Here is a 26,709-nt window from a genome sequence, read left to right on the forward strand (position 1 = left end):
GATATAAACTCTGTCTGTCATTCTTGTATTAAAGATAGCTGGGATCTTGGAACCAAACTTTTGGTGTTAAAATATTTCAGATTTCACGTGATTTAAACTAAATATGGCTAAACATCCAACATATCTGTGCATTTATAAAGATGAGTTAATGCTAGTTGAGAGATCTTCATGCTAAGCAACAATTGTTTAAAAAAAAAATATGAAATCTAGTGCCTTAATATGATTTTTGTTCAATGTTTTTCGAGATCACACTTGTAGTTGCATATTTTTTTTAAGGAGCTAAAAATATCCAAATCACCTATTTAGATGCAGAACGCAGGAATTACTTCTCCTTTTGGTACTTTAGGTGTTAGTGATGATTCCTTTCTTTTTACTAAAAACGAAACTATGCAATAAGTGTGCTGAGCTATGCTACCAATCCAAAATTTGATTATGAACCAAATTTAAAAGCTGAATTATTCTCCCATTCCAAGGTGTTATAAGGCAGGCTAAGGAAAGGCTGGATCTGTAAGTGTTGGAGTTTTCTTTCTTCTCGGTTCACACTATCACAGGATGAGGTTGTTATATACACTCGGTGACAATTCAAGTTGAAAGGCAGAAAACCTCCTACGCTTCTTACAAGTCTATTCCTTTGTTAATTTACCTTAAATGCCTTGGGATGACATTACCCCCAATCTTAACTACATCAGGATTTTTGTTTTTGATTGTGTGAATTCATTGTTTTCTAGGTTTTGGATAACGTTTGTTTTTATAGGTCTAAAATTTGACACACTTAAAATTTTAATCTGGCGAGCACTATTCTCCAAATGGTTTATTGATAAATTTAGTTTCCTAGATCAAATATACAATTTGAATCTACTCTGAGCTGCAACATTAGTTACTGATGTCATTTTAATGGAGAGGTGGTGCTCAAATGATGGGAAGAACAATGTACTGAATGAAAAAAAAATCAATGGCTGACTCATGCTCTATTTTAAAATTGGGCAAAAATTGATGTGTAGCAATTAGATGATAAAATCCCTTGGGAAAGTGTAAAGTTCTTGAGGGTCTAAGTTTATATTATGAATAACTTTTTTTTAAAATGTAACTTAAGGAGTATTGAAATGAGGGATGTAATCTTTACTATTTTCTAATTTTATGTAATACATAATAAAACAGTTCTAAAACGAAGATTTTTTTTCCCTGATCTACTTGATCTTTTTTGGGGGTCGATGGGGTGGGGGGAGAGACTAAATGGGTTTGGGCAACATCCTATTATGTCTTGTTGCCAAGGATGTAAATGTCAGCTGGATACTGTTATATTGCTGAAAATCAGTTACTGTTTTCTGTGCTGGATTGTACATTTTGTTCTATTTATCTTGCTTCATAGTACAGTGGTATTAGTACCTAGGGTGGCTTGTGTAAGCTGATGGAAGTTTTTGGCGGCTGTTTGGTTTTTGTGATGATGTACAACATTGGACTGCTAGCTGTAGCTGAGTTTCTTTCTCACGGCTTCTATGGAATTTTGGGACAGCTATAGGAATGGTGTTTCATAGAGATTCAATAACAAGATGTTGTTTTAAAGCATTTTTCTATACAGCAGTGTTCTCCATGCATTCAGTATGAAAATGAGTCTCTTAAAAATGTAACTATGGTATAGTTCCCTTTTAAAATATATATGGACAAGATTCAAGAGTAAACTTTTTAAAATATGGGTCTCTTTAATTTTAGGTGCTGGAGATCAGAATTTATTCACTTCTGTATATCCCATGCTTTCTCAGCAGCTTCCAAAAGAACCTATGGAATGGAGAAGGTAGAGTATTTCCGCCCCTCTGCCCCCCATTGTTCTATTTTCATGCACGTTGTTGGATTTAGGAAAATGTTACTAATAATGTGACACTGTGCAGTGAATTGTGTTGGTTTGGAAGCTGAACAGGAGGAAAGATTTCTGGTTTTCAGAGCCAATTTTCCCTGAATTCCGGATGTTGGGCCCTTTGATATGTTTGTTCCCACATTTAACCCAGGCTGAATTTAAAATCATAAAGAGATTAGCGGCACTAAAGATTAGTTTTACTGGTATCTCCAGGTTGCACTTTGGGCAACCATGCTTTGAAGATAAGCCTGGTTCCTGCTTTAATGGGCATATGGGGAAGACTTAAAAACAGAATTGGGCTTTGGACCCTGTGACGTCCACAGTCAAAGGCCACCTCTAATTTTGGAGGAACACGAGAACATGTAAAGGAGAAGCTTTTTAACATGAAAGGTGGAAGTTTCCAGCCCTTTTCCTTGCAAAGAGAATATATATGTGTCTTATTTTCAGAGAAAAGAGATGAATTTTTGAATCGATGCTACACAAATCAAACCATAGAGAGCACAGTTAAGTTTTGTGAGTTTTTTTTAAAAAAAGCTAAATTTGTAGTAAATGTTTGCCCTGTCATTTCTGTTCTGCTTTTAGTTTTGCTGCTTACTTCTCAATTACTAATGGTAATTCTTTTAAAATTCTGCATAGGTCTTATGGACGTGCTCCTAAGATGATTCATCTTGAATCTAATTTTGTTCAATTTAAAGAGGAGTTGTTACCCAAAGAAGGAAACAAGGCTCTCCTGACTTTTCCCTTCCTTCATATTTATTGGACAGAATGTTGTGTAAGTATTAGGAAAATATTAAGTGTGAACCATGCACATAATAAGGTATGAGAGTGGAACTGAAGGTAAAATAAGCTCTGCCCTGTCCCAGTTTGGTAAATGGGATGTGCTGGTTCTACACTCTGTTCCTTATTCCAATTGGTTACATTTGTTACTACCAGGGTCACTAATGGGTGAGGGAGTTGCATTGTCCTAATATGAGACAAGTTTGATGTTATCAGATGGCACTTGAGAAGACTGAAGCTTTGGAGACCTTGAGTTTCTTAAGTGCATTAAATCACCAAGGTAATCTGTTGTGGTTTCTGATGGAAGGTGAGGTATGCAATATACTAAAACTAGCAGATTAGAACATAAGAACGGCCGTACTGGGTCAGACCAAAGGTCCGTCCATCCAGCCCAATATCCTGTCTACCGACAGTGGCCAATGCCAGGTGTCCCAGAGGGCATGAACCTAACGGGTAATGATCAAGTGATCTCTCTCCTGCCACCCATCTACACCCTTTGACAAACAGGCTAGGGACACCATTCCTTACCCATCCTGGCTAATAGCCATTAATGGACTTAACCTGCATTAATTTATCTAGTTCTCTTTTAAACCCTGTTATAATCCTAGCCTTCACAGCCTCCTCAGGCAAGGAGTTCCACAGGTTGACTGTGCGCTGTGTGAAGAAGAACTTCCTTTTATTTGTTTTAAACCTGCTGCCCATTAAATTAGGAAATCACTAATGTGCAAATCTGTCTTTGATAAATTAAGACATTACAGGAGATCTGGAAATTATGCCTCCTGATAGTGGGGAAATGGATGGAATGTAAGGATGGTATTATAAATGCTTTTTAAAGTATTGATGGTGAACTAAATGAAGGAAAAATCCTGCTCTAACCATCTAGAGTTATTTGAAAAGTTAACAAAATAATAAAGGTAACCACAAGAATGTAAAGAAAAGTAATAAAACGTGGTCAATATGTTATGGATTAAAAACTAATCAAGTACCAGATAAGTCATAGTGCATGGCAACATGTATGACTGCATAGTTTAATGTGGGGCACCATGGAAGTCTGTTTTGGGAACAATTGTATTAGTACAGGGGTCGGCAACCTACGGCATGCGAGCCGATTTTGAGTGGCATGCAGCTCCCTGCCGCGGTCCCGGTCCCCAGCCCCACTCAGCCCCTGCGCCCACTGCTCTCCCCTGCGGGGGCAGGAGGCAGAAGCTTGGTTCTGCGGCAGCCAAGCTTCCCCCCTCCCCCGCTCCTTCCTCCAGCGTGATGCTTTCCTGCCCCTCCTCCTCCCTCTCCCTGCGCCAATCAGCTGATGGCCCTAGTGAGGGGGCGGGGAAAGAGCAGCAGCATGCACACAGCTCTGTAGAGGACGCAGAGAGAGGTAGGATGGAGCCTGGGGGAAGGGGGTGGAACAGGGCATATCCCTTCCCGCCCCCTTCCGTGAGCTGCTCAGGGCAGGGGGCTGGGAGCACCCCCATGATCCGAGCACCCCAGCCTTCTGCCCTGCACCCCCCACCACAACACATCCCCAGCCTTCTGCCCTGAACCCCCCACATCCCAACACACACCCAGCCTTCTGCCCTGCACCCCAACACACACCCAGCCTTCTGCCCTGCTCTCTGAACCCCCCCCCCACACACCCCAGCCCTCTGCCCTGAACCCCTGAAACACCCCTCCCCCAGGTTTGGGGTCCCGGCCGCAGGCCCTGATCAGCCCGCTGCCGGCCTAGGTGAATAGAACCCCAGGCTGGCAGCGAGCTGAGCAGGCTGGTGGCATAAGATCAGCATTTTAATTTAATTTTAAATGACGCTTCTTAAACACTTTGAAAACCTTGTTTACTTTACATACAATAGTTTAGTTATATAATATAGATTTATAGAAAGAGACCTTCTAAAAACGTTAAAATGTATTACCGGCACGCAAAACCTTAAATTAGAGTGAATAAATGAAGACTCTGCACACCACTTCTGAAAGGTTGCCGACCCCTGTATTAGTATATTGGTTTGAAGGAGATAGTAGCCAATGACTTGGTGACACTTAGTGACATTGTTTGTTTAATAAACACTAGAGGTGGGTTAATAACACCAAAAAACCCTGCAAGTATTCACTATAATTTAAAAATGAACTTTTTGACTTTTCTGCTGTCCCGGTACACAACTTCTTTTGTTTGTTCAAATGATCATGGAAGGCAATCAAGTCTTTCTTGCATAAGTTTTCATAAAAAGTAAATTTTAAACTTGCCCTCTTGAGCATTTGAGCTGTAACTTAGAATCATAGAATATCAGGGTTGGAAGGGACCTTAGGAGGTCATCCAGTCCAACCCCCTGCTCAAAGCAGGACCAATTCCCAACTAAATCATCCCAGCCAGGGCTTTGTCAAGCCTGACCTTAAAAACCTCTAAGGAAGGAGATTCCACCGCCACCTCCCTAGGTAACCCATTCCAGTGCTTCACCACCCTCCTAGTGAAAAAGTTTTTCCTCATAGCCAACCTAAACCTCCCCCACTGCAACTTGAGACCATTACTCCTTGTTCTGTCATCTGGTACCACTGAGAACAGTCTAGATCCATCCTCTTTGGAACCCCCTTTCAGGTAGTTGAAAGCAGCTATCAAATCCCCCCTCATTCTTCTCTTCTGCAGACTAAACCATCCCAGTTCCCTCAGCCTCTCCTCATAAGTCATGTGCTTCAGCCCCCTAATCATTTTTGTTGCCCTCTGCTGGACTTTTTCCACATCCTCCTTATATTCTTCTTAGAGTGCTTGTTCATGTCGATTCCAATCAGGTGTGTGTGTGCGCATGTGCACAATGGCCGGAAGATTTTTCCCTTAGCAGCATCCGTCGGGTCAGCCTGGGCACCCCCTGGAGTTGTACCTTCATGGTGCCTAATATATGGCCCTGGCAACCCGCCACCCCTTCAGTTCCTTCTTACCGCCAGTGACAGTGGCTCGAACTTTCCTTGGCTCTTGCTCAGCAAGTTTCTTTATTATTCCATGTATATAGTTAGTTAGCTGTTGGTAGTACTCCAGTTAAAGTTTAGTATAGTAGTTGGGGCGGGGGGGGGGGGAGGAGGGTTCCCCCCTCCCAATCTGGCCCTGGCACTGTGGTATGCCACGGTCACCGGGATTTAAGAACTGTGAGGCATGTGCTTGGCACATGCATAAGAGTCATCCGCACTTGTCGTGTCTTAGGTGCCTGGGGGAGACCCATCAAAAAGATCATTGCAAGGTCTGCTGCGAGTTCTGCCCAAGAACACTTAAAGAACGGGAACAGCGGCTGAAGGTGATCCTCATGGAGAAAGCCTTGCGCCCCGTCCTGACCCGGGCTCGAGAGACGTTGGCGCCGAGGAAGGACTCCTCCAGGGACACTCGGCACTGACACAGCTCCTCACAGGGCCAATCTGATGATAGGCACTGCTCCCACTCGCCGGTGCCTTAAAAGAAGAAAAAGCCGGACGACCGTTCTCCTCTGGCTAAGCCTCGAAGTGCGACCCCAGGCGGGCCACTCCTCGGTGTCTCCTTCTGGGGCCGTATCGACTCCTGTCCTGGTGAGGCAGTTGAGTCTGTCCCCACCTCGATCTCCGGCGCCTACACAGCAGCTTCAGCTCCCATCCACACCAGAAGCGTACCAGGCCTCCAGAGATCTCCTCGCCTGCCAGGGAGGAACCCTCAGCGCTGACGGAGCCCCGTCCTCCAGTGCACTCTAAGGGAAAGTCGGCTATGATGTAAAGGCGCTCCCCTTTGCCTTGTCCATCGGCACCTACATGCTCAGACAGAGAGCCTTCCCGCTCCCTGAGCCTTCGACGTTTGAGGCACTGAGGATCGGCTGCTCCGTGGTCTTCAGTGTCTGAGACCTCGGAGCCCGACTCCTATCGCTCAAATAGGAGCAGAAACCCATAGAACGAGGTCAGCAGAGACGGAAGGGAGCATCAGGCGTGCGTGGCCTCCGCAGTGGCAGAACCTGCCTCAGTGGCCCTTCTGGACTCGCTGGGCTTATCACCAGGGCCAGGGAGGAACCTAGGGCCCACGCTCAGCGATGTCTTTAGTCGCTTCCGCCACTTTTGTGCCGCCTTCCACTGTGCATACGCACCCGGCGCCTACAGTCCCAACGCCTTTCCCTACAGCACCATCATTGATTCCGGCACTGTGCTGTGCTCTGACTTCGGAACCGACCTTCGTGACGGTGACACACCCGTCTCCCACGCCTGCACTGTTGTCAACATCTACCTCGATCCAGGCACCTACAGACCAGGTGCCGATGTCGGCACCTTCCTCCCCGACCCCGGTGGCTCCTGTGAGTGTGCCAATGCAGCTCCCTCCTGTGAGACTACTGCCGACGTTGACTACGGCCCTGGCACCGACATTGGCGGCACCTCCTCCAATGCTGCCCCGGGGGTCACGTGACCCGTCCGGGGCAGATGGCAGGGAGCTTCCACCACCGGCACACACTTCCTCCTCCTCGTTGCCAGACGAAGCGTTGGCAGGGACGTCCATAGCTCCTGCGTTAGAGGACAGAGTTCTACAGCAGTTGCTCCGCAGGGCTGCCCAAAGTCCAACAAACAATTCAGGACCTCCCGTTTGAGGGTGAGACTCAGTTTTCAGAGAAGACTGACAAATGGCTCCACAGCCTAAAAGATTCCTGAGCCCCCCTCAGATCCTTGGGCTTGCATACCCCTGCTACACAGCGGAGACACTTCCGCCCACAACCTCCTCAAAGGTTCCAGCAGCAGAACCACCAGGATAGTTCTAGGAGGAAGAACCGGAGTGGTAGGAGAAGGCAACATCCCTCCGCTAATCAAGGCCAGACCAAACCACGCTCTGGCCTTAAACTGGCCTTTTAAAGGTGCAGTCGAGGACGGCATACCAGACCAGAGACTGGATTCACCTTGCCTTACCTTTTCCTCCCGACTATCTCCTTTCTACTATGCATGGTCCCATATAACTTCAGACCGCTGGGTGCTTTGCACAGTAGAGAGGGGATACTCCACCCAATTCTGTGCCCTCCCGCCCCCCTTTTCCCCGCCCCCCTTTTCCCCGCCCCCCTTTTCCCCGCCCCTCTTCAGGGACCCTTCTCACGAGCAACTTCTCATTCAGGAGGTGCAATCACTCCTAGCACTAGGGGCGGTGGAGGAGGTTCCACTGCAACACAGGGCGAGGGTTTCTATTCCCGCTACTTCCTAATACAGAAGGCCAAAGGCGTCCTAAGGCCTATCCTGGACCTGCGCGACCTCAACAGGTTCCGGAAACTGAGGTTCTGCATGGTCTCCCTGACCTCCATTATCCCTTCACTGGATCCAGCAGACTGGTATGCCGCCCTCGACTTGAAGGACATGTATTTTCACATAGCGATTGCGCACAACCACAGAAAGTTCCTCAGGTTTATGGCCAACGGTTCCCATTACCAATTTACTATCCTCCCTTTCGGCCTGTCACTGGCACCTCGAGTCTTCACCAAGTGCATGGCAGTCATCGCTGCCTTTCTGTGGAAACATCAGATACAGGTGTTCCCATACCTTGATGACTGATCAAAGGCCGATCCAGGGCTCAGGTGGAAGCTCAGGTGGCATTCATCAGAGCCACCTTCAAGAATCTGGGCCTCCTACTAAACGAAATCGACTCTGCCCCAGTCCAGAGGATAGAGTTCATAGGGGCCATTCTGAACTCAACCCAAGCTAGAGCATTCCTCCCACGGGCAAGATTCCAGGCCCTCAATGCTATGATCCAGGGACTCGGCAGTTCCCTACTACCACCGCGAGAAATTGTCTCAAACTTCTCAGCCACGTGGTGGCATGTACGTAAGTGGTTTGGCACACCAGACTCATGCTTCGGCTGCTTCAGTCGTGGCTTGCGTCAGTGTACATTCCTGCCAGGGACATCTTGGACAGGACTGTGACCCTGCCTAGCCCTATCCTCGACTCGCTCCTGTGGTACACAGACGCTCAGCAGGTATGCTCAGGAGTCCCCTTCCCTGCCCCACAACCATCCCTAATGCTAGTGACGGACGTGTCAGACTTGGGGTGGGGATCTCATCTGGGGGACCATAGGACTCAAGGCCTCTGGTCACAGACAAATCTCCATCTTCATATCAATGTCAGGGAGCCCAGAGCGGTACTCCTAGCGTGTCAGTCATTCTGCCCATATCTAGCAGGCCAATGTGTATCGGTCCTGACGGACAATACGACCGCGCTGTTCTGTATCAACAAATGGAGGTGCATGCTCCTCTCCCCTGTGCCAGGAAGCCCGCAAGTTATGGGACTTTTGTATAGAGCACTCAGTCGATCTAAAGGCATCGTACCTTCCAGGGGTCCAGAACTAGCTGGTGAACCACCTCAGCAGATCTCTTCACAGCCATGAGTGGTCCCTTCCGCCCGGAAATCGCATCTTCGCTCTTCCAGAGGTGGGGCTGTTCCCTGATCAACCTCTTTGCCACGCGACGCAACAGGAAGTGTCAGCAGTTCTACTCCTTCCAGAATCACAGTCCAGGCTCCACATTGGACGCATCCCTCCTCCATTTGCAGGGGGACCGCTTCTATATGCCTTCCCACCCCTACCGCTCGTCCCCAAGGTCCTGCTCAAGATCCGCAGAGACCAGGCTCGGGTCATTCTCATAGCACCAGCCTGGCCCCGCCAGCATTGGTACATGTCTCTCCTAGACATATCAGTCGAAGCCCCGATTACCCTGCTGCTCTTCCCGGACCTTCTCATGCAGGATCATGGGCGGCTCCAGCACCCGAACCTGCAGTCGCTGCATCTCAAAGCCTGGAGGCTCCATGGCTCAATACTTTCGAGCTTTCCTGTTCAGAGCAAGTCAGACAGGTTCTCTTGGGTAGTAGGAAACCCTCCACTAGGGCCACGTACCTGGCGAAGTGGAAGAGAATTTCAGTCTGGTCAGCTCAGTGCAACTTTTTCCTGACGCTGGCCTCAGTGCCCCAGATTTTGAATTACCTTTTCCTCCTAAAGCAAGACTGTCTCTCCTTGTCTTCCATAAGAGTACATCTAGCTGCCATCTCTGCTTTCCACCCGGGGATACGGAGCCGCTTGATTTTCGCTAACCCTCTGGTCAGTCACTTCCTGAAGGTCCTCGACAGGTTGTACTCGCATGTCCGCCAATTGGTTCCTGCTTGGGACCTTAACTTGGTCCTCTCTAGGCTCATGGGGCATCCCTTTGAGTCTTTAGCAACATGTTCCCAGTTCTACCTCTCCTACAAGGTCGCATTCCTGGTGGCAATAACTTCAGCCTGGAGGGTGTCTGAGCTCAGGGCTCTAACGTCCGAGCCTCCCTACACAGTGTTTTTTAAGGACAAGGTTCAGCTCGGGCCCCATCACGCCTTCCTCCCAAAGGTGGTATCGCAGTTACCCCAAGTTTTTCCTCCCAGTTTTCTACCCCAAGCCTCATGCGACTAGCAGGGAACAGAGGCTCCATACTCTCGACATCCGCAGAGCGCTGGCCTTTTACATTGAAAGGTCGAAACCGTTCAGGAAGTCGGTACAGCTCTTTGTCGCAGTAGCGGACAGGATGAAGGGCCAGCCTGTTTCGACACAGCGCTTTTCATCATAGATTGTGGCCTGCATTACTGAGTGCTACAATTTAGCAAGGATCACAGCGCCCCTAATAATGGCGCACTCTATAAGGGCGCAAGCTTCATCAACAGCTTTCCTGGCTCAAGTCCTCGCCCAGGAAACTTGCAGGGCAGCGACGTGGTCATAGATACATGTTTTCGCCGCACACTATGCAATTACTAGGCAGGTCAGAGATGATGCGGCCTTTTGGTAGAGCAGTACTCCAGTCAGTGGACAGCTCCGACCTGCCCCCTCCTAAATTTGCTTGGGAGTCACCTGATTGGAATTGACATGAACAAGCACTTGAAGAAAAAACCTTCTCGTAACTGTTCTTCGAGATGTTGTTCATGTCCATTCCAATACCCACCCTCCTACCCCTCTGTCGGAGTAGCCAGCAAGAAGGAACTGAAGAGGTGGCGGGTCGGCAGCACTATATATTAGGCGCAATGAGGGTGTGACTCCAGGGGTTGCCCAGGCTGACCCGATGGATGCTGCTAAGGGAAAAATCTTCCGGCCATCGTGCACATGTGCACGCACACACCTGATTGGAATCAACATGAACAACACATCTCGAAGAACAACAGTTACGAGACGGCAAGTAACTGGTTTTTTTTATAGTGACACTGCTTGACGCAGCAGGAGTACAGGTTTTCCAAAACCCTTTCCGAGAGCCCTGGCACAGTGGAAACTAAACTATACAAGGATCTGACCACATCCTTGGCAGCAACACAATGCATACATGCACTGTCCCAGTATGAAAATGGGAGATAGTTCACACAGTCAGTAAATCAGAATTTAATCTGTTAAAAGAATCATGGTTTAGATAAGATTCGTGATCCAAAAATGGAAAAATTTAATACTCCCTAATCTTACTTGCAATGTTTCATTCACCAGGAGTTATCCTCATTATAGGAGAAATTCTCATACAATCAAAAAAAAGACACTAACCATCTGACTTGACCAATCACAACTAACCAAAACAACTTTGCATCGTGAATATTCATAGCAACATGTTCATAGTTGATCTATAAAAAGACAAAAGTTACAGAAAATGAGTTACTTCAATTGTTTAAATTTGTCATTGAAGATTCGAACATTGCTGGAAATTTTCAAGTTGTTTGTAAGTCCAAATGCCACTGCACTGTTGGTGTATTAGAACCAGAAAATGAAATTAATCAGTCTAGTTTCGTTGTCTTAGTTGAATCAAGTTCCAAATTTCAATGAGTTGTTCAGGGTGAATTTGATTTTTAAAAATCTTTCATTTGCAATAGTCTAAAGTAGTAATAATAAAGTAATCAATCGAAAGAATAAAACCTTACCTTGACATTGTCCTTGTTTAACTTCTCAATAATCTGTGTCACTAATTCCGTTTGGTATAATTTGAAATATTTTTTTTCCTGTTTTAACAAAATAAATCTTTCAAATTTGTCCAGATTGTCAATTTGATTTGCTAATTCATTACTTATAATCCTAGGATACAGAAGTGTACAAAGCTACAGTAAAGGATGACATCACCAAGTGGCAGAATGTTCTGAAAGTGCACAGCTCTGTGGATTGGTTAATTGTGGTAGTTGAGAGCGATGCAAAAAAAAAGAACAAAACCAACATCCTTCCCCGAACATCTATAGTAGATAAAATAAGAAATGACTTCTGTAACAAGCAAAGTGACAGGTAAGGACTTTTTCAAAAATATTGTTTATAATTGTAAAACTAGTTTTCTGGCTAATCATTTAATAGGTCCAGTTTTTCACTTAAAAGAATAGTAACTTCCCTGATGCCTAACATTAAGCAAATGGCATTGGTAAGATGTATGTCCATCTGTCCCAAAATATGAACCAATGGAGGAAAAAGTTTGCTGCATCTTTTCCTGAATTAGTAGTGGTGGAATAAAAATTTAAAAGAGAGAGAGAGAAGAAAAAAGTAGTTCTGTAGGGCTACAGTTAAATTCTGGATGTTCACCTCTTCCAGAAAAGATAAAAGGCTTTAAACATACTGAAGCTATATTTTTGTAGACACTGATTCAGAATGAATGAAGTAACCAAAATCAACTTTCAGAACTTCAGATCCTTGGTTTTTTCAAGGTTTATATAAACCCATCACCAGTGAGCCAGAGGAAAAGTACAAGAGTAAAGTCTTAGGCCATGTCTACACTATTTGATTTAAGTTTTGTTGACGATCATAAGTCGCTTTAATAACATCAGTGGAGCATGTCCACACAACATTCCTTGTGTCAGCTGAGCGTATCCACAGTCGTTGCTTTTTCATCGACAGCGTTGTTGTATCAGGGTAGCTATCTCACTGTGCAACTCTCCACCCTCTGCCGCTGGGAGCTCCGGTAACCGATCACGATGCACCATGGGGACATGCTCGCTATCACATGATGCTTTTTTTTTTTTTGTCCCATCATTCCATGGGCTTCCTACTTCGTTTTGTGCTGTTTTTCAACAGTCCGTGTAAACCGTATGCCTGCCACCTCTGTCTGACAGCATAATTCCTGAGCTGCTGATCAGTCTGGTGCTGAGCATTATGAACACAGTGTGGCTGGTCTTGCAGTATTTCATGAGCTGTGACAGAGTGATGCCTGCCCTGCTGTCTGCCATGGAAACAAATAATTCAAAATTGCTGCAGGCGTTCATGGGCCAGCTTGCCATGGTGGACTGTTGGTACTGGGCTCGAGAAACAAGCACTGCGTGGTGGGATCGCATCATGATGAATGTATGAGATGACGAGCAGTGGCTGCAGAACTTCTGTATGCACCAAGCCACCTTGCTGGAACTGTGTGTGGAACGTGTCCCAACACTGCAGTGCAGAGACACCAGAATGAGAATTGCCCTCACTGGAAAAGTGAGTGGCGATCGCTGTGTGGAAGCTGGCAACTCCAGACTGCTACCAGTCAGTTGTAAACCAGTTTGGAATTGTAAAGTTGGCTGCGGTGATGCAAGTGTGCAGGGCCATTAATCACCTTCTGCTTTGAAGGACAGTGACTCTCAGTAATGTCCAGGAGAAATAATTGATGACTTCAAGGCAATGAGATTCCCTAATTGCAGGGGAGAACTCGTATCCCAATTTTGGCCACAGACCATTTCGTGACAGAGTATATCAACCCAAAAGGGCTACTTCTCCATGGTCTTGCAGGCGCTGGTGGATCACCGGGGCCATTTGACTGACATCAGTGCAGGGTGGTCAGGGAAGGTGCATGATGCACGCATCTTTCGGAACACTAGACTGTATAGAAAGCTGCACGCTGGGATTTTCTTTCCAGACCAGAACATTCCACCAGAGAATATGCAAATGCCCATAGTGGAAACACCAGCTACCTCTTGCTCCCGTGGCTCATAAAGCCTTACACCAGGAACCGACACAGCAGAGCTTTTTTTGTGTTTTTTGGATTTCTAAAACATATTTTTATTGATTTTGAAAATATAGAATACTCATTTTGTAATCTCTCCTGTCTTGTGGAACACAGATTTAAATTTCTTTCTAAACCTATCATAAAGTGTAGGACTGGAAGAGACCTCGATACATCGTCTATTGCACTCCCCTGCCAAGGCAGGACTAAGCAATAATTAGACCATTCCTGACAGGTGTCAGGACCCTCCCGCCTACCAACGAATGCTTCCTTTCTATCTACAGTACAAGGCTGTTCAATATACGTTATCATTTTAACGCTATTATTTGTTACCTCCATTGACTGTCTGTCCTTAGTTCATACCATTTACTAATAAAAGTCTTGAATTGATGTGGAATGGAAATCTGAGTTTCCTTGCTGTTTCGATTTGACATTGTTTACAGTAGTTAATTGCAGGGGCTATTATAAGTTTGTCTGGATGTTACTTTTTATTCCCACAAAGTAATTTCCATCAATATCTTTACAGATGTGTGGTACTGTCTGACCCCTTGAAAGACTCTTCCCGTTCTCAGGAATCCTGGAACGCCTTCCTGACAAAACTCAGGACGCTGCTTCTCATGTCTTTTACCAAAAATCTAGGCAAGTTTGAAGATGACATGAGAACTTTGAGGGAGAAGAGGACTGAGCCAGGGTGGAGTTTTTGCGAGTATTTCATGGTCCAGGTACAGACTTAAAGAAGAAATTTTTAAATGTTTTTAGTCCTTTGTTTTGTTGAAAGCATTCTTTTTGGCCTTTTTTTTTTTTTTTTTTTTTAAGATCACTCTCCTTTTTAAGAGATGGAGGCTAGTATTATGGCAAAACTTGTCGCTATTCTTGCCTGCAATGTTTTTGTGGTGCTGTGTTCACCTGCAAGATCTGTTCAGGCTTCTGTGTGTCTTAGGACCTTGGGTAGCAGAAAGGCTATGGATTAGTTGTGAGCACAGATATTTTTTTAATAAACATTTTATTAGTTGTTCCATTGCCTTTGTGTAAGTCTTTTAAAAATTAAAATATATTATGGCTGTGCAAATGAACCCTTCTAGTTAAAGTATTATACCAATGTGCTCTACATATTACTAAACTTTCTTTTGCTTAGAATGTTATCAGAGTATAAATGACCTTAAAGTTTTTTTTTTAAATGGAATCATGTAATTCTCTGGAGAGAATTCTGTTTTCAGATGTTTTGAATTTCCCGATCTGCATGACTCCTAAATGTATCTGATTTGTAAACATTTAAACACTTACAGAAAAAACTGCACATTCAAATTACAACATTAGGGATTGATTTGATTAGAATATTTCTCTTAAAATGTAGACTAGAAGGTATTTCCCATGTGTGATGCCATATAGTTTTGAGTTTTTGCATTATGTAAGATCGGTCCCACCACCTCTTGAGACTTCTCGCCTCCCCGCCAAGCCCCCCCCCCCCCCCAGCTCATTATATAACACAAAACCAGGTGGTTGGACAGAAGTCTCATTAAGGTGGAGTTGAGGGTGTGTACAGATCAGTAATTTAGGATAAAATACATATTACGTGGATGTTGCAATTATCCCAAACCTAAGTGTGTTGAACACAGTAAATTATCAGTTAAGGTTTAAAAAAAATAAATAAATAAACATGCTTAAGCCTTAACTCTGCTTATGATGACAGTGGGGATGAGAAGTGGGGAAGAGAAGAAAAACAACTGTCTTAAAATTCAGTGTTATCTGAAACCACAAATACTAAATACCTAATTTGTAGTCATGTAGGGGCATAGGCTGAAGTTCAAAGCTTTTGCATTATTCTGTTAACCCTATTCAAGATGGAAAGAAAGGTGACACCAAGTGCTAAATTTCTTAAAGGACCTGTTTAGGAGTTAAAATTAGTTAAACTCATTAACAGATTTACTTGTAAATTCCCAAAAAGTTTATTCTATGGAGTAAACGCTGTTGTTTGGGGGAGAATAGGTGGAATTTTTCATACATAACATATGTTGAATCCCTGCTTTAAGTGTAAAGCTGAACTTTAATTATGGACAGGGGTGGCTCCAGGCACCAGCGCAGCAAGTGCATGCCTGGGGCGACTAGCCGTGGGGGGCGGCGTGCCAGTCGCTGTGAGATGAGGGCGGCAGTCAGGCAGCCTTTGCCGGCATGCCTGCAGGAGGTCCGCCGGTCCCGTGGGTTCGGCGGCAATTCGGCGGCGGGTACGCCGAAGGTGCGGGACCGGCAGATCACCTGCAGAAACGTCGCCGAAGGCCGCCTGACTGCTGTGCTTGGGGCAGCAAAAAACATAGAGCCACCCCTGATTGTGGAGCTGCAACTAGTGTCTCCATAATACAAATAGAATGAATAAATTATAAGTACATCAACAGTGTTTTCTGGAAGAGGTGAGTTTTATGAGCTTCCTGAGAGTTGAGGCTTGTTCTAAATATTTTATTATAGTGAGTAAGGGCTTGTCTGTACAGGAAAAAATTACCAGTATAATTATACCACTATAACTTTTTCCATGTGGACAGGCTTACTGTAGTTTTTTTCCCATTTAGCTTTGGAAGCAGTATAGGTTAACCTGGAAAAAGGCACTCTTATTCTGGAATTAGGGTGTCCATCAGGGGAGTTATAGCAGTATAATTAATTGTAACATTACACTGTCCTGGGTATTCAAACCCTCAGAGACAAGTTTGGAGAAGTCCTTTTGGGTTAGTGAGTCCTTTTCAGTTAACTTTTAAAATCCACAATATTGACTGCAACACATTTTGATAACTTGTACCTTTCTTTGTCTGTGTGCTAAAAGGAAGAGCTGGCCTTTGTCTTTGAAATGCTGCAGCAGTTTGAAGATGCCTTGGTGCAGTATGATGAACTTGATGCCTTGTTCTCTCAATATGTTGTTAACTTTGGTGCTGGTGGTAAGTGCTTTAAATCAACAAGTGAATGTGTGCAGCAGATTAGTAGTTCCACTCCCTGTTCTGCTCTGGACCAAATTAGAGTAAAACAGGGCCCTAGGCACAGCCTGTATGGTTCTGCCACACCCTTTCCTGGGGTGGCAGCAGATTTCAATTAAGATGAATGAGACACTTCCTGATATTTAGAGCTATTGTTTCATGCTCTCTCCAGATTGACAGGCAACAGTTATACTCTGGTCGTGTGTTCAAGCTCTTCTTTGCATCCGTGAGGTCTAGAAACATCATGAAAGCTGAGATTCTGGTCTCATGTGAGTCCAAGAATTGGGGTCCTAGCCATGGGTCTAAAGTACCTATGTCTTGATCTGGCCCTGGTGCTGCTGCTTGTTCCCAAAGCTTGCTATTGAGTCATTAAAAATCAAATCTTCCTGTATGCTATTTTGAAGGCTTCCCATTGAATCTAATACGATTTTTTTAAACAACATGCATGATTACAGGCTACCTTAGACATTGGCTAAAAAGTGGTTTTCAAATTAGATACATTAAGGAATTCTAGATACTGTAGAGTTATGCCATGCCCAGTTAATGCATATGTATACAATTCTTTCCTTGTATATTTAATATAAATTGTTTTCTACAAGCAGTATGAGACTTGCGTTCATTTCAGTTTGGCAATAACATGGGATACATACCTTTTGAGATGTGTCAAGTAATGTGAAATCAATTATTTTGTATAAATAAGATGTTATGATAGTTCATAATACAACATGAGGTGTTCAGATACCACTAAGTGTAGATGTAAAAATACAAAGATGTATGGAACACTTGACAAATAACTTATAGTGAATTAGTGGGATAAAGGCAGATCTGACTAAAATAAGGGACACACCTATCATGGTGAGGTGTAATTAATGGGTGCTCAGGCAGATAAAGTTGCTCAGCTTTCTGTAATTTCACTTGAGATTTACTTTAATCATCCAGAAATGCATTGTAAACCAATTACCTGACAGCTATAAGCTGTAAGACATTTAGGTCAACATTTTGAAAATTGGGTGCCTAATTTTAAGTATTTAGAGTCAGTAATGGGAGGTGTGGGTGCCACTTTTGAAAATAAGGCTGCTTATATAGGTATTGGCCCTTGCGTTGTTTGTGGGGTAAAAAAAAAAAACACCTTACTTTAAAATAATGGGTTTGGATGTTAACTGTATATTTGTTTACTTAGATGGAGCAAATTGGTTGACATTTTTCTGCCAACCAGTGCGGAGCTGGAATGGGTTGATTCTCCGTAAACCAATAGATATGGAGAAACGAGAGCTGATTCAGAATCAAGAAGCCACTCTATTAGACTTGCGCAGTTACCTGTTTTCTCGCCAGTGCACGTTGCTGATCTTCCTACAGAGACCGTGGGAAGTGTCCCAGCGAGCACTAGAGCTTCTTCACAACTGCGTGCAGGAGCTTAAGCTACTAGAAGTGAGTTAGTGTAATATAATTCATTATGTAAATAACATCTCTTGTTTAATAACAGAGGTTTCTGTCCAGTTGTCACTCGCCGCTGACACATTTAGCACTGCTAGTGTACTATCAACATAATGGTGTAAAAATTTCTAATTGTAATAATGCTACAATATTACATATATATTACTATATGTTTTAAAATAAATATTTACCTGTGAGGATCATGACCTGTGCAGTGGGAGAGTCTCAGAGCAGGGACTCCAGCCAGAATCCAAACATTTTCACAGCAGTGAAACAGTCCTGCAGCCTGAGCCCTGCGAGCCCGAGTCAGCTGACATGGGGCAGCCATGGGGTTTTCTTTGATGTGTAGCCATACGGATGGAGACTGCATAAAGGTTTGTTTTTTTGGAGGTAGCATTATGATTGTCTTGTAGTGTTAAAATGTTCTGAGCCTTATCTGAAAAACTAATATAAATGTACTATGAAGCTGATAGTCATTCATATGCTTCTTTCCTGAATTCATTACCAATGTCTGATCTATAGCCAATAATTAACTTCTATGTGGTAACAAATGTATAGTTGTGTGGGGAATAGGGTAGGAAGGCTATCTTCTTGATATGTGGGCCAGCAGCTCACTTCAGAACTGTGTGTGTTACTACTGTATCTTAGTGTTATACCGTGGCTTTATCAGGTATGCTGGGGGGACAAATTTTGATCATCCCCATTGTATACAAGATGACCAAAGTTAAGTATTAGTATGCTGATCATATATCCGTTTTCAGGAACAGTACTAAGTCATTATGGGAAAATGTCTTCCTGACTCAAGCTTGTGATTAATTCCTTATTAGTCTTATCCTTGCTATTGTAACTGCAGATACTATTCTTAGTCAAAGTTAATCCTTCTGATTGTTTCTAAGATACCATGGTAGTGAAAACTCCATGAGATAATTATTAGTTGCACTAAAAAACACTTCCTCTTCTCTACCTTAAATTCGGTGCCTTAGAATTTGATTGTCACATTGCTCATGTATCCCAACACAGAGTAAGTAGGAGTTCCCGATGTATTTATACCATTTGTTGTTTAATATGCTTTTATCAGATTTTTCATACTCCTTTCCAAATTGAGCAATCCTAGGGCTTGTCTACACTACCATTTAAGTTGATGTAACTTATGTCACTCCGGTGTGAACTCCCACCCCCTCGGAGTGACGTAAGTTTCATCAACTTAAAGCGGTGTCTGCATAGCGCTATATTGGCAGGAGATGCTCTCTTGCTGACATAGTTTCCACCTCTAGTTGAGGTGGGGTAATTATGCGGATAGGAGAGCACTCTTCCATTGGCATAGTGTGTCTTCAGACATGCTACAGCGGCGCTGATGTAGCGGTAGTGTACACTAGCCCTCAGTCTTCTAAATCTCCTTAAATGGAAGCTACTTCCCATGCAGTGCACCTCTCCCCCAGTCTCTCAAGCTATGTCCTAATATGATCAAGCAATTATTCATTTCTCAATGACCTTTACTGTTCATCTTCAGGTCTCTGTTCCTCCTGGAGCTTTGGATTGCTGGGTATTTTTGAGCTGTTTAGAGGTCCTACAAAGAATAGAAGGCTGCTGTGACCGAGCACAAGTAGATGCCAATGTTTCCCACACAGTTGGCTTATGGACCTATGCCACTGAAAAGGTAAGCAAGCTCAGTTACGGAGACATCACTTGAAATGTGCCCTGGCTCTGTGTCAAACTGGGACATGTTTTATTGTGAATCTAGAAGTTCTTTAATACACTGATCTGTAGACTAGCCTGGTAGTACTCTGTCGTGCTACCTGACATAATCAGGTTTACATTTTTTCTATTTCTTCATTGGGAGGCAAGGGCTGGGAATACTTAAGCACATGCTCAGCTCTTTGATGTAAGGAGGGGAAAAGAAGTGCTTCATGTTGCTAAGCAGTGACTGCTCTAGCTAATCAGTAGTGGTGCTAATTAGCTTTGAAATGAACCTACGAAGTCTGTCAGTTGAAAGGAGGAGGTTGCTGTGAATGTTGCAAAAGGACAAACCCTGCGCTGAATGAGAGCCTCCACCCCTCCAAACTTTTTATTTATATTTTGATTTTTCCCCAGACTTCCAGCATATTATGGATTTTGTAGAAATCTGGTTACAATATAGAAATCATGGCTGTTGTATAATTACAGTAGAAATAATTGACTCTCACTGACAATGTTAGCGTCAACAGCCCACTTATCTGCTACTCTCCCAAGTTGCTGGGAACTTTCTCACATTTTCTTTTTATTAATTACTATTTTTACTCTGTTTATAATATGGTACCTCCTAAAATCCCCCATCAGGATTAGGGATCCATTGTTCTAGGTGCTGTATAAACATAGGAAGACAGTCCACACCCAGAAGAGCTTATATCCTAAAAAGGCAAGGCTAAAGGATAAAATGGAAAAACATACAAGCAAAATAGTTAAGGAGGTGATGGGTACATCAGGCTACTTACAAGTCATTATTACAATGTATAACTGATTATATTAAAACTTCTGGGGATGCCCTTGGCTTTGAAATAGGGTTGAGGAGATAATTGGTGGAGTGGATAAATGAGGAGGGAGAATGTTGAGAAACATAATGGGCAGGGAGAGGTTAGTCTGTAGAAGGATTGCAGTGTTAGAGGCATGGAGTGAAGAGCACCAGAACCAATGGCAAAACAGCAAATGAGGTGGGATTACAAAAAGTCCATTTAGAACCATTAAAAGAAAATATTAGTCCACACAGTGTGAAATTTACTACTTCGAGGGGCAAGACAAGTAATGAGACCCTATTATAAAATAGATTGGATAACTTGTTGATCAGTAACCTCTATTATGCTAAAATGACAATCTAATTCTTCACATCAGAAAATAATCACCAGGGTTGACCTTCAGTCAGATAGTATCCTTTGACACACAATTTAGCAAATTACCCCCAATTCAGTCCCATGATGATTGGTAACTATTCACCTACATCTTTAATGGCACTCTGTTCAAGAAGAAATGTTTCACATCACATACAGCATTATATAAATAATTATATGTGTTACGAGTTTTCAACCTGTATATCCATCCAATCCGTACATTGGAGGCTCTGGACTTCATACAGTTGTGTAGTTTAATTTTTTTTACTGAAACACAACGCTAATTAAATATTCTAAACCTGGTATTTTAAATGCACCTGTCTGTTAGTAACTGCCAGACAGATCAAAGTTGTTCTCTATACATTAAAAAACAAACAAACAAAAAACCCAAACCCTTGGGTTTAATAAGTATCGATATTTCAGATGTTTTATAAAAAGTACGGAGTGTTTACATTTTTAATGTCTTTAATACCAAAAGTTATTGACTCGTAAATATAATGTAGTCTTAAATAAGATTCCTTTCAGCTTTCCAAGTAAAATGCTCAGCCACTTTTAGAAGGCTCTCCTGTCTGTCCCTTGAGGAGACAATTTTAATAAAGGTTTTATAAGTGTAGTAATATGACAATAGTATTTATTATCAAAACATCCTGTACTGATCTGTTGGGAGTCATGATGTGGAAGACATTTGTTAGCAAGGCTTTTTGTATGGATATTCGCAACTTTTGAAACCTATTTATGGCTTGTATTTATTTCCATAGCTAAAATCCCTTGGTTACCTGTGTGGACTTGTGTCAGAAAAGGGACCTAATTCAGAAGATCTTAACAGAACAGTTGATCTGTTAGCAGGCTTGGGAGCAGAGCGCCCTGAAACAGGTACTACCAAAAATGTACATACTTTATGTAATCCCTTGCTATCTGTTTAAATATGTGGTGGCTTCCCTCTTATATTAGATCTTTCGATGGGAGAATTAAGTTCACTTCTGTAAGTGGATAAATGTACACGTGATACTGTGGGGGTGAAGGAAAAAGGGGGAGCATATGTTCTTTGAGTGGTATAGTGTGTATTTCATTATTTTTTTTAATTATAACCCTTTAATGCGGAGTGTGGATTTCCCAGTATATATTCAATTTATCAACATTATGAGGTGCGACAGCAGACATCTCTGATCACTCTTGGTTCTGAATTATACTTTTATTACTGCTCCTACTACAAGCCTTACAATTAAAATTCAGTTTGAGAATGAAACAGAAGAATCCTTATCTGATATTGTATACCCTGTATGTAACTAGGGCTATAAAGTGACATAATTGTACTGTATTAGTCAGAACCACATAGATTTAGTTGGCTTTCTGTTTCTGTATTAGTCTGAATCTCTAAACAATTAATGAAAAACATTCCATATGTTAAATATCTACTAGTACAATTAGTGTATTTGTACTGTTTGCCAAATGCTGAGATGTAATTCTACTTTTGCAGGTGGGATAATGAGTGAAAGGGAATCCAGCAATATGCAGTCTACTGCAATTCCATTAAAAGCGAGTTTTCCCTTTTATAATTTTTGACTTGCTGCAGTTGGTAGTTTTTTTTCCTCACCAAGTGTTTGGAGTGACATAAAGACGTTAAACCAAACAACTTTTTTTAAGTTCCAGTATTGCAGACTTTTCTAGTAGAATGCAACAGTTTAAAGTCATTTGAGAGACTAAAATACCATATAAAGTACAGACCTGAAGAAGAGCTCTCTGTAAGATCAAAAACTTGGCTCTTTCACCAACAGAAGTTGGTCCAATAGAAGACATTACATCACCTATTTTGTCTCTCTAATATAAAGTACAGAAGCTTCTCATACTGTTTTTTATAAATCCTAAAATGGGTAAGTATGAGAAGTATTAACCTTGTTAAGATACAGGGGAGTATCTAAATATAATTTTATGTTCTGACATATTTTGGTGAATGTGATATAGAACAGTATTTTTAAAACAGTGTAGGGAAGTTTTCTTAGCTGCTGTAATGTCACTTGAATTTTGACTGTAGCAGCACATGTAGTGGTCAGTAAAATAAATCCTGTTAACTAGACATTTTAATTTAGAATTTGAAAAAACAAGATTAAGTTACCTAAATAGTTTGGACTATCTTTAACTGTAGCACATAACGTAAAAATAATGTTCTCTCTCTACATTTGATTATTGCATGTTAAAACAAAAATCTGTTTGTAAGTCAGTATCTTGTTCACTTTCTTTTGAAGCCAACACCGCACAAAGTCCTTATAAGAAACTCAAGGAGGCCTTATCATCTGTAGAAGCTTTTGAAAAACACTACTTAGTAAGTATGGCATAAAAGAATTTACACTGTAGTAAATATACATACAGAAAATGGTGAACATATTATGCATATTCATGGAATGGTTAAGGCCATCATTTTCAAACCTTGGGTACCTAATGTTAAGGTCTCAAATCTGAATTCCAGCATTTATGCAGTCTGAGGCCTGGTCTACACTGGAGGGCAGGATCGATCTAAGTTACGCAACTTCAGCTATGTGAATAACATAGCTGAAGTCGACGTACTTAGATCTACTTACCGTGGTGTCTTCACCGCGGTGAGTCGACTGCTGCCACTCCCCTGTCGATTCTGCTTGCACCTCTCGCCGAGCTGGAGTACAGGAGTTGATAGGAGAGCGCTCGGGGGGTCGATTTATTGTGTCTAGACTAGATGCGATAAATTGATCCCCCGCTGGATCGATCGCTGCCCGCCAATCCGGCCGGTAGTGAAGACACACCCTGACATTCAAATGTGCGCACTATCCTTTAGTTACTGTCACAATATGGAGTTGGGAGCCTAACATTAGGCACGAGGTTTTGAAATTTTTGGTTTAACTTGAATACCTATTACTATGGGAATGTAAATGGATTTGTAACTTGTTCTAAAAAAAATTGCCCATACTTTCAGAAACTATATATTATTCTGAGCTTAGATTATATGATGGATAAATTAGATCTGTTCAGGAAACAGGCTGATATTTGCATCCAGCTTTTGGGGAAATTTTCTTACGCTTTGCTCTTCAATGGGATTTTTTTCCTGAGTATAATGTTAGTCCTATTGAAGCTGATGACACTCAGCATAGGTGTAAGGGTTGGAGATAGCATATCTTGTTGAATGATCAAGACCTTAGTTGTATGTTAAAGAATCATAATTTGTTTGTTTGTAATGTGGTATCTCCTTTTCTCTCTTATGGAGCCACGGTAATAATTCTGTAGTTATATTTGTAAGCTACTTAGTATTAAGTCAGACTTTTCATGTCACCCAATTTTTTTCTTTATGAAAAAGCTTCCTTGTGCCTGAAACTTGTACATACTGTTAGGCCAGTGACATTTGGTATGGAAGAGGTTAAGGGAAATTGAACAAGTAACTTTTAAAATATGGGACTTTGAAAATTGGGCCCTTTTTCAGTTTTGTGAAAGTATCTCAAAAAGGGTTCGGTCTAAACACTTCAAATTTGATGTTCTACATTATTTCTCAGTAAGAACTAATGCAAATTGGTAAACTGGTAAATTTTTGGAATGACAATGCAAAAATTTGAATTGAACTTCTGAGAGCTTTGTAAAGGTCTCTAGTAATCTCTGAGATCTTGCAGAATTTAAGAAATTGTAAGCTAAATAAATGCCTGCAGAGCTTGGAAGTTACATTAGTGAAATTCCTTTGTGCTTCTGGCTACACAGAACTTATTTGAATTTCTAATGCATACAAGTAATTAGTGCACACTGTAAAAGTGTATATACTTCCAACCTCAGTTGCATCAATAAATATAATCGGAAATTAAAGCACATTCATATTTTTATAACGAGACGTTTCTAGTTACTGACAACACAATATCAAGATAATATCAATTTAATCAATTAGAAAAGTAAAGAAATTTTCAACTAAAACTAAGAATTCTGGATGTTGAAAAATTTTGAAATATTCATATACACTTTAAGTAGTGTTGGAGGGCTTTTTAATTTTGAAAGTCAGAAAATGCTGAGCTACAACTCCACGAACTACTTTCCCTGATTCTGTAGTGTCCTAATTAACAAAGATTAACAAGTCACAACAATTTTAGAAACTTTTTCATATCAAGTGTAAATTCTACTACACACATGTTGGCTCCTATCTTGTGTGTATGTAACTGAGGTGTCTATAGCCAGTATGTCTACAGTTGACAAGGTAGGAATTTGTTTGATCTATCTCAGCGGGTCTCAAACTGTTTTAATGGAGTCGCCAGAGCTGGCATTAGACATGCTGGATCCCAGGGCCAAAGCCCAAGCCCCACTGTCTGGGGTTACAGGCTGGGCTTCAGATCCTCTCCTCCCCACTCCTCTCCTGCCCAAGGCAGCGGGGTTTGGTTGGGCTCAGGCATTGTACCTCCCTGCTGAGATTGTGTAGTAATTTTTGTTGTCAGAAGGGGGTCGTGGAATGAAACTTGAGAACCCCATCTGTAGGGTGGTCTAAAACCATTATGAGATGTTAATGAGAGAAAGACGGGGTTTTAGTCTGTATATAGAGACTCGACAGGGAAGATCTTAATTGTGAAACGTTGAATGGGAAAGACTGTCTTTAGGCTATGTGGGAGGTGAAATCTTGCAGAACATAGCAGAAAGGGAGGGTTGTGTTTCTAACCTGTATATGGATAGAATGATACAAAATGTTGGTATCTGTGGCCCAGAGTGGATGAGGAGACTGAAGGAGTTGGGGTTGCCAACGTGTGATCTATTTGGTGGTTTTCGGGGGAGAGAGGTCTGTAGCCATATTAGAAATTTAGCTGGGGGAAGGGTGGGGGGGGTTAAGGAGACTGAACAGCAGGTTGTGGATGTGTAGGGAATGGGGCTCAAGGTTGGTTGTGGAACCTTAACTCTGGGTTGCTTGTCTTCCAGCAGAGCACCTCAAACTATTTATTTAACTGTATAAATGTTTTAAAATATATCTATGTACAACTTTAACTCTTAGTTCTTTGTTTGGGATTTGTACCTGTTGATTGAGGTTCCTCTTACATTCAGATTAAATTTATTTCAGAATAGGACCAGTTACATGATCTTTCACTCCAGCAGTACATGCACACATTTCCAAGTAGTGCTGCATAATGTTTGATTAGAAACCCAAATGACAAGGCTCTTGTACAAACTTTTAATGATCTGATAAATGTGAACAGGATGCACAAAAATCTAGCCTAGAGGGTAACAGAATACTGTCACCTAGAAATGTAGTCACTTTAAAAATGAGTTAGAAGTAGTTTCAAGTACTACATCTGCCCTTAATCCCTGTCAGTTTTTGTGGTATTAAAATCTCATTGTCCTATTTCAAAAGATGTTTTTCTTTCCTCTATTGCTGTGTGTAATACTGACATAGAGGGTTACTGATTATACAGGGGAAACAGTGATGGCTACTTAGATGCAGTGTTACCAGGTGTAGAAAATCTGCGCCCCTGCGTGGCCCCCTCCTCCCCCCAAAAAATCTTTTTCCAGTTTCTTTCAGTTGTTGTAGTAATTGATAACTTGTTTCAAGACATTTTTATTTTAAGATGATGATTGTACCTTCAAATAAACTAGCATAATTGTGTGGCATTTCCCTTGTGAAGTATCTTATGTGTACAATTGCTAAACAAAATCTTATACAAAAATCAGCATATAATTATGTTCACTTTGAGCTGTTCATTGGGTTTTTTGGTTTGTGAATTCTTTTCTGTTCCATGTTTTGCACTTGTTACATTCTTGTTTCTTTACTTTTAAACAGGATCTGTCCCATGCCACCATTGAAATGTACACAAATATTGGAAGAATTCGCTCGGCTAAACTTGTTGGAAAGGACTTAGCAGAGTTTTATATGTAAATGAATTTTTAAAAAATGTCTTCTAAAAATACCATAGTGTTGAAAAACTTGGACACAGTCTGTAAGAGAAATT

At 42.2% G+C, this 26,709-nt stretch overlaps 1 protein-coding gene across 2 annotated transcripts in view; it reads left to right on the plus strand.

Annotated features, from left to right (window-relative positions):
* TRAPPC10 (trafficking protein particle complex subunit 10) overlaps nt 1-26,709 on the plus strand; it is a 92,030-nt gene that overhangs the window by 23,841 nt on the left and 41,480 nt on the right. For both annotated transcript variants that reach the window (XM_065578336.1, XM_008176459.4), the window contains exons 2-11: nt 1,711-1,792; nt 2,489-2,624; nt 11,653-11,849; nt 14,054-14,249; nt 16,337-16,448; nt 17,665-17,912; nt 19,429-19,575; nt 21,538-21,652; nt 23,023-23,099; nt 26,541-26,632. In XM_065578336.1, the coding sequence (XP_065434408.1) occupies nt 1,711-1,792; nt 2,489-2,624; nt 11,653-11,849; nt 14,054-14,249; nt 16,337-16,448; nt 17,665-17,912; nt 19,429-19,575; nt 21,538-21,652; nt 23,023-23,099; nt 26,541-26,632 (1,402 nt within the window). The remainder of the gene's footprint in view (nt 1-1,710; nt 1,793-2,488; nt 2,625-11,652; nt 11,850-14,053; nt 14,250-16,336; nt 16,449-17,664; nt 17,913-19,428; nt 19,576-21,537; nt 21,653-23,022; nt 23,100-26,540; nt 26,633-26,709) is intronic.

This window comes from Chrysemys picta, chromosome 1 (genome assembly GCF_011386835.1).
Source record: "Chrysemys picta bellii isolate R12L10 chromosome 1, ASM1138683v2, whole genome shotgun sequence".
Lineage (NCBI taxonomy): Eukaryota > Metazoa > Chordata > Testudines > Emydidae > Chrysemys > Chrysemys picta.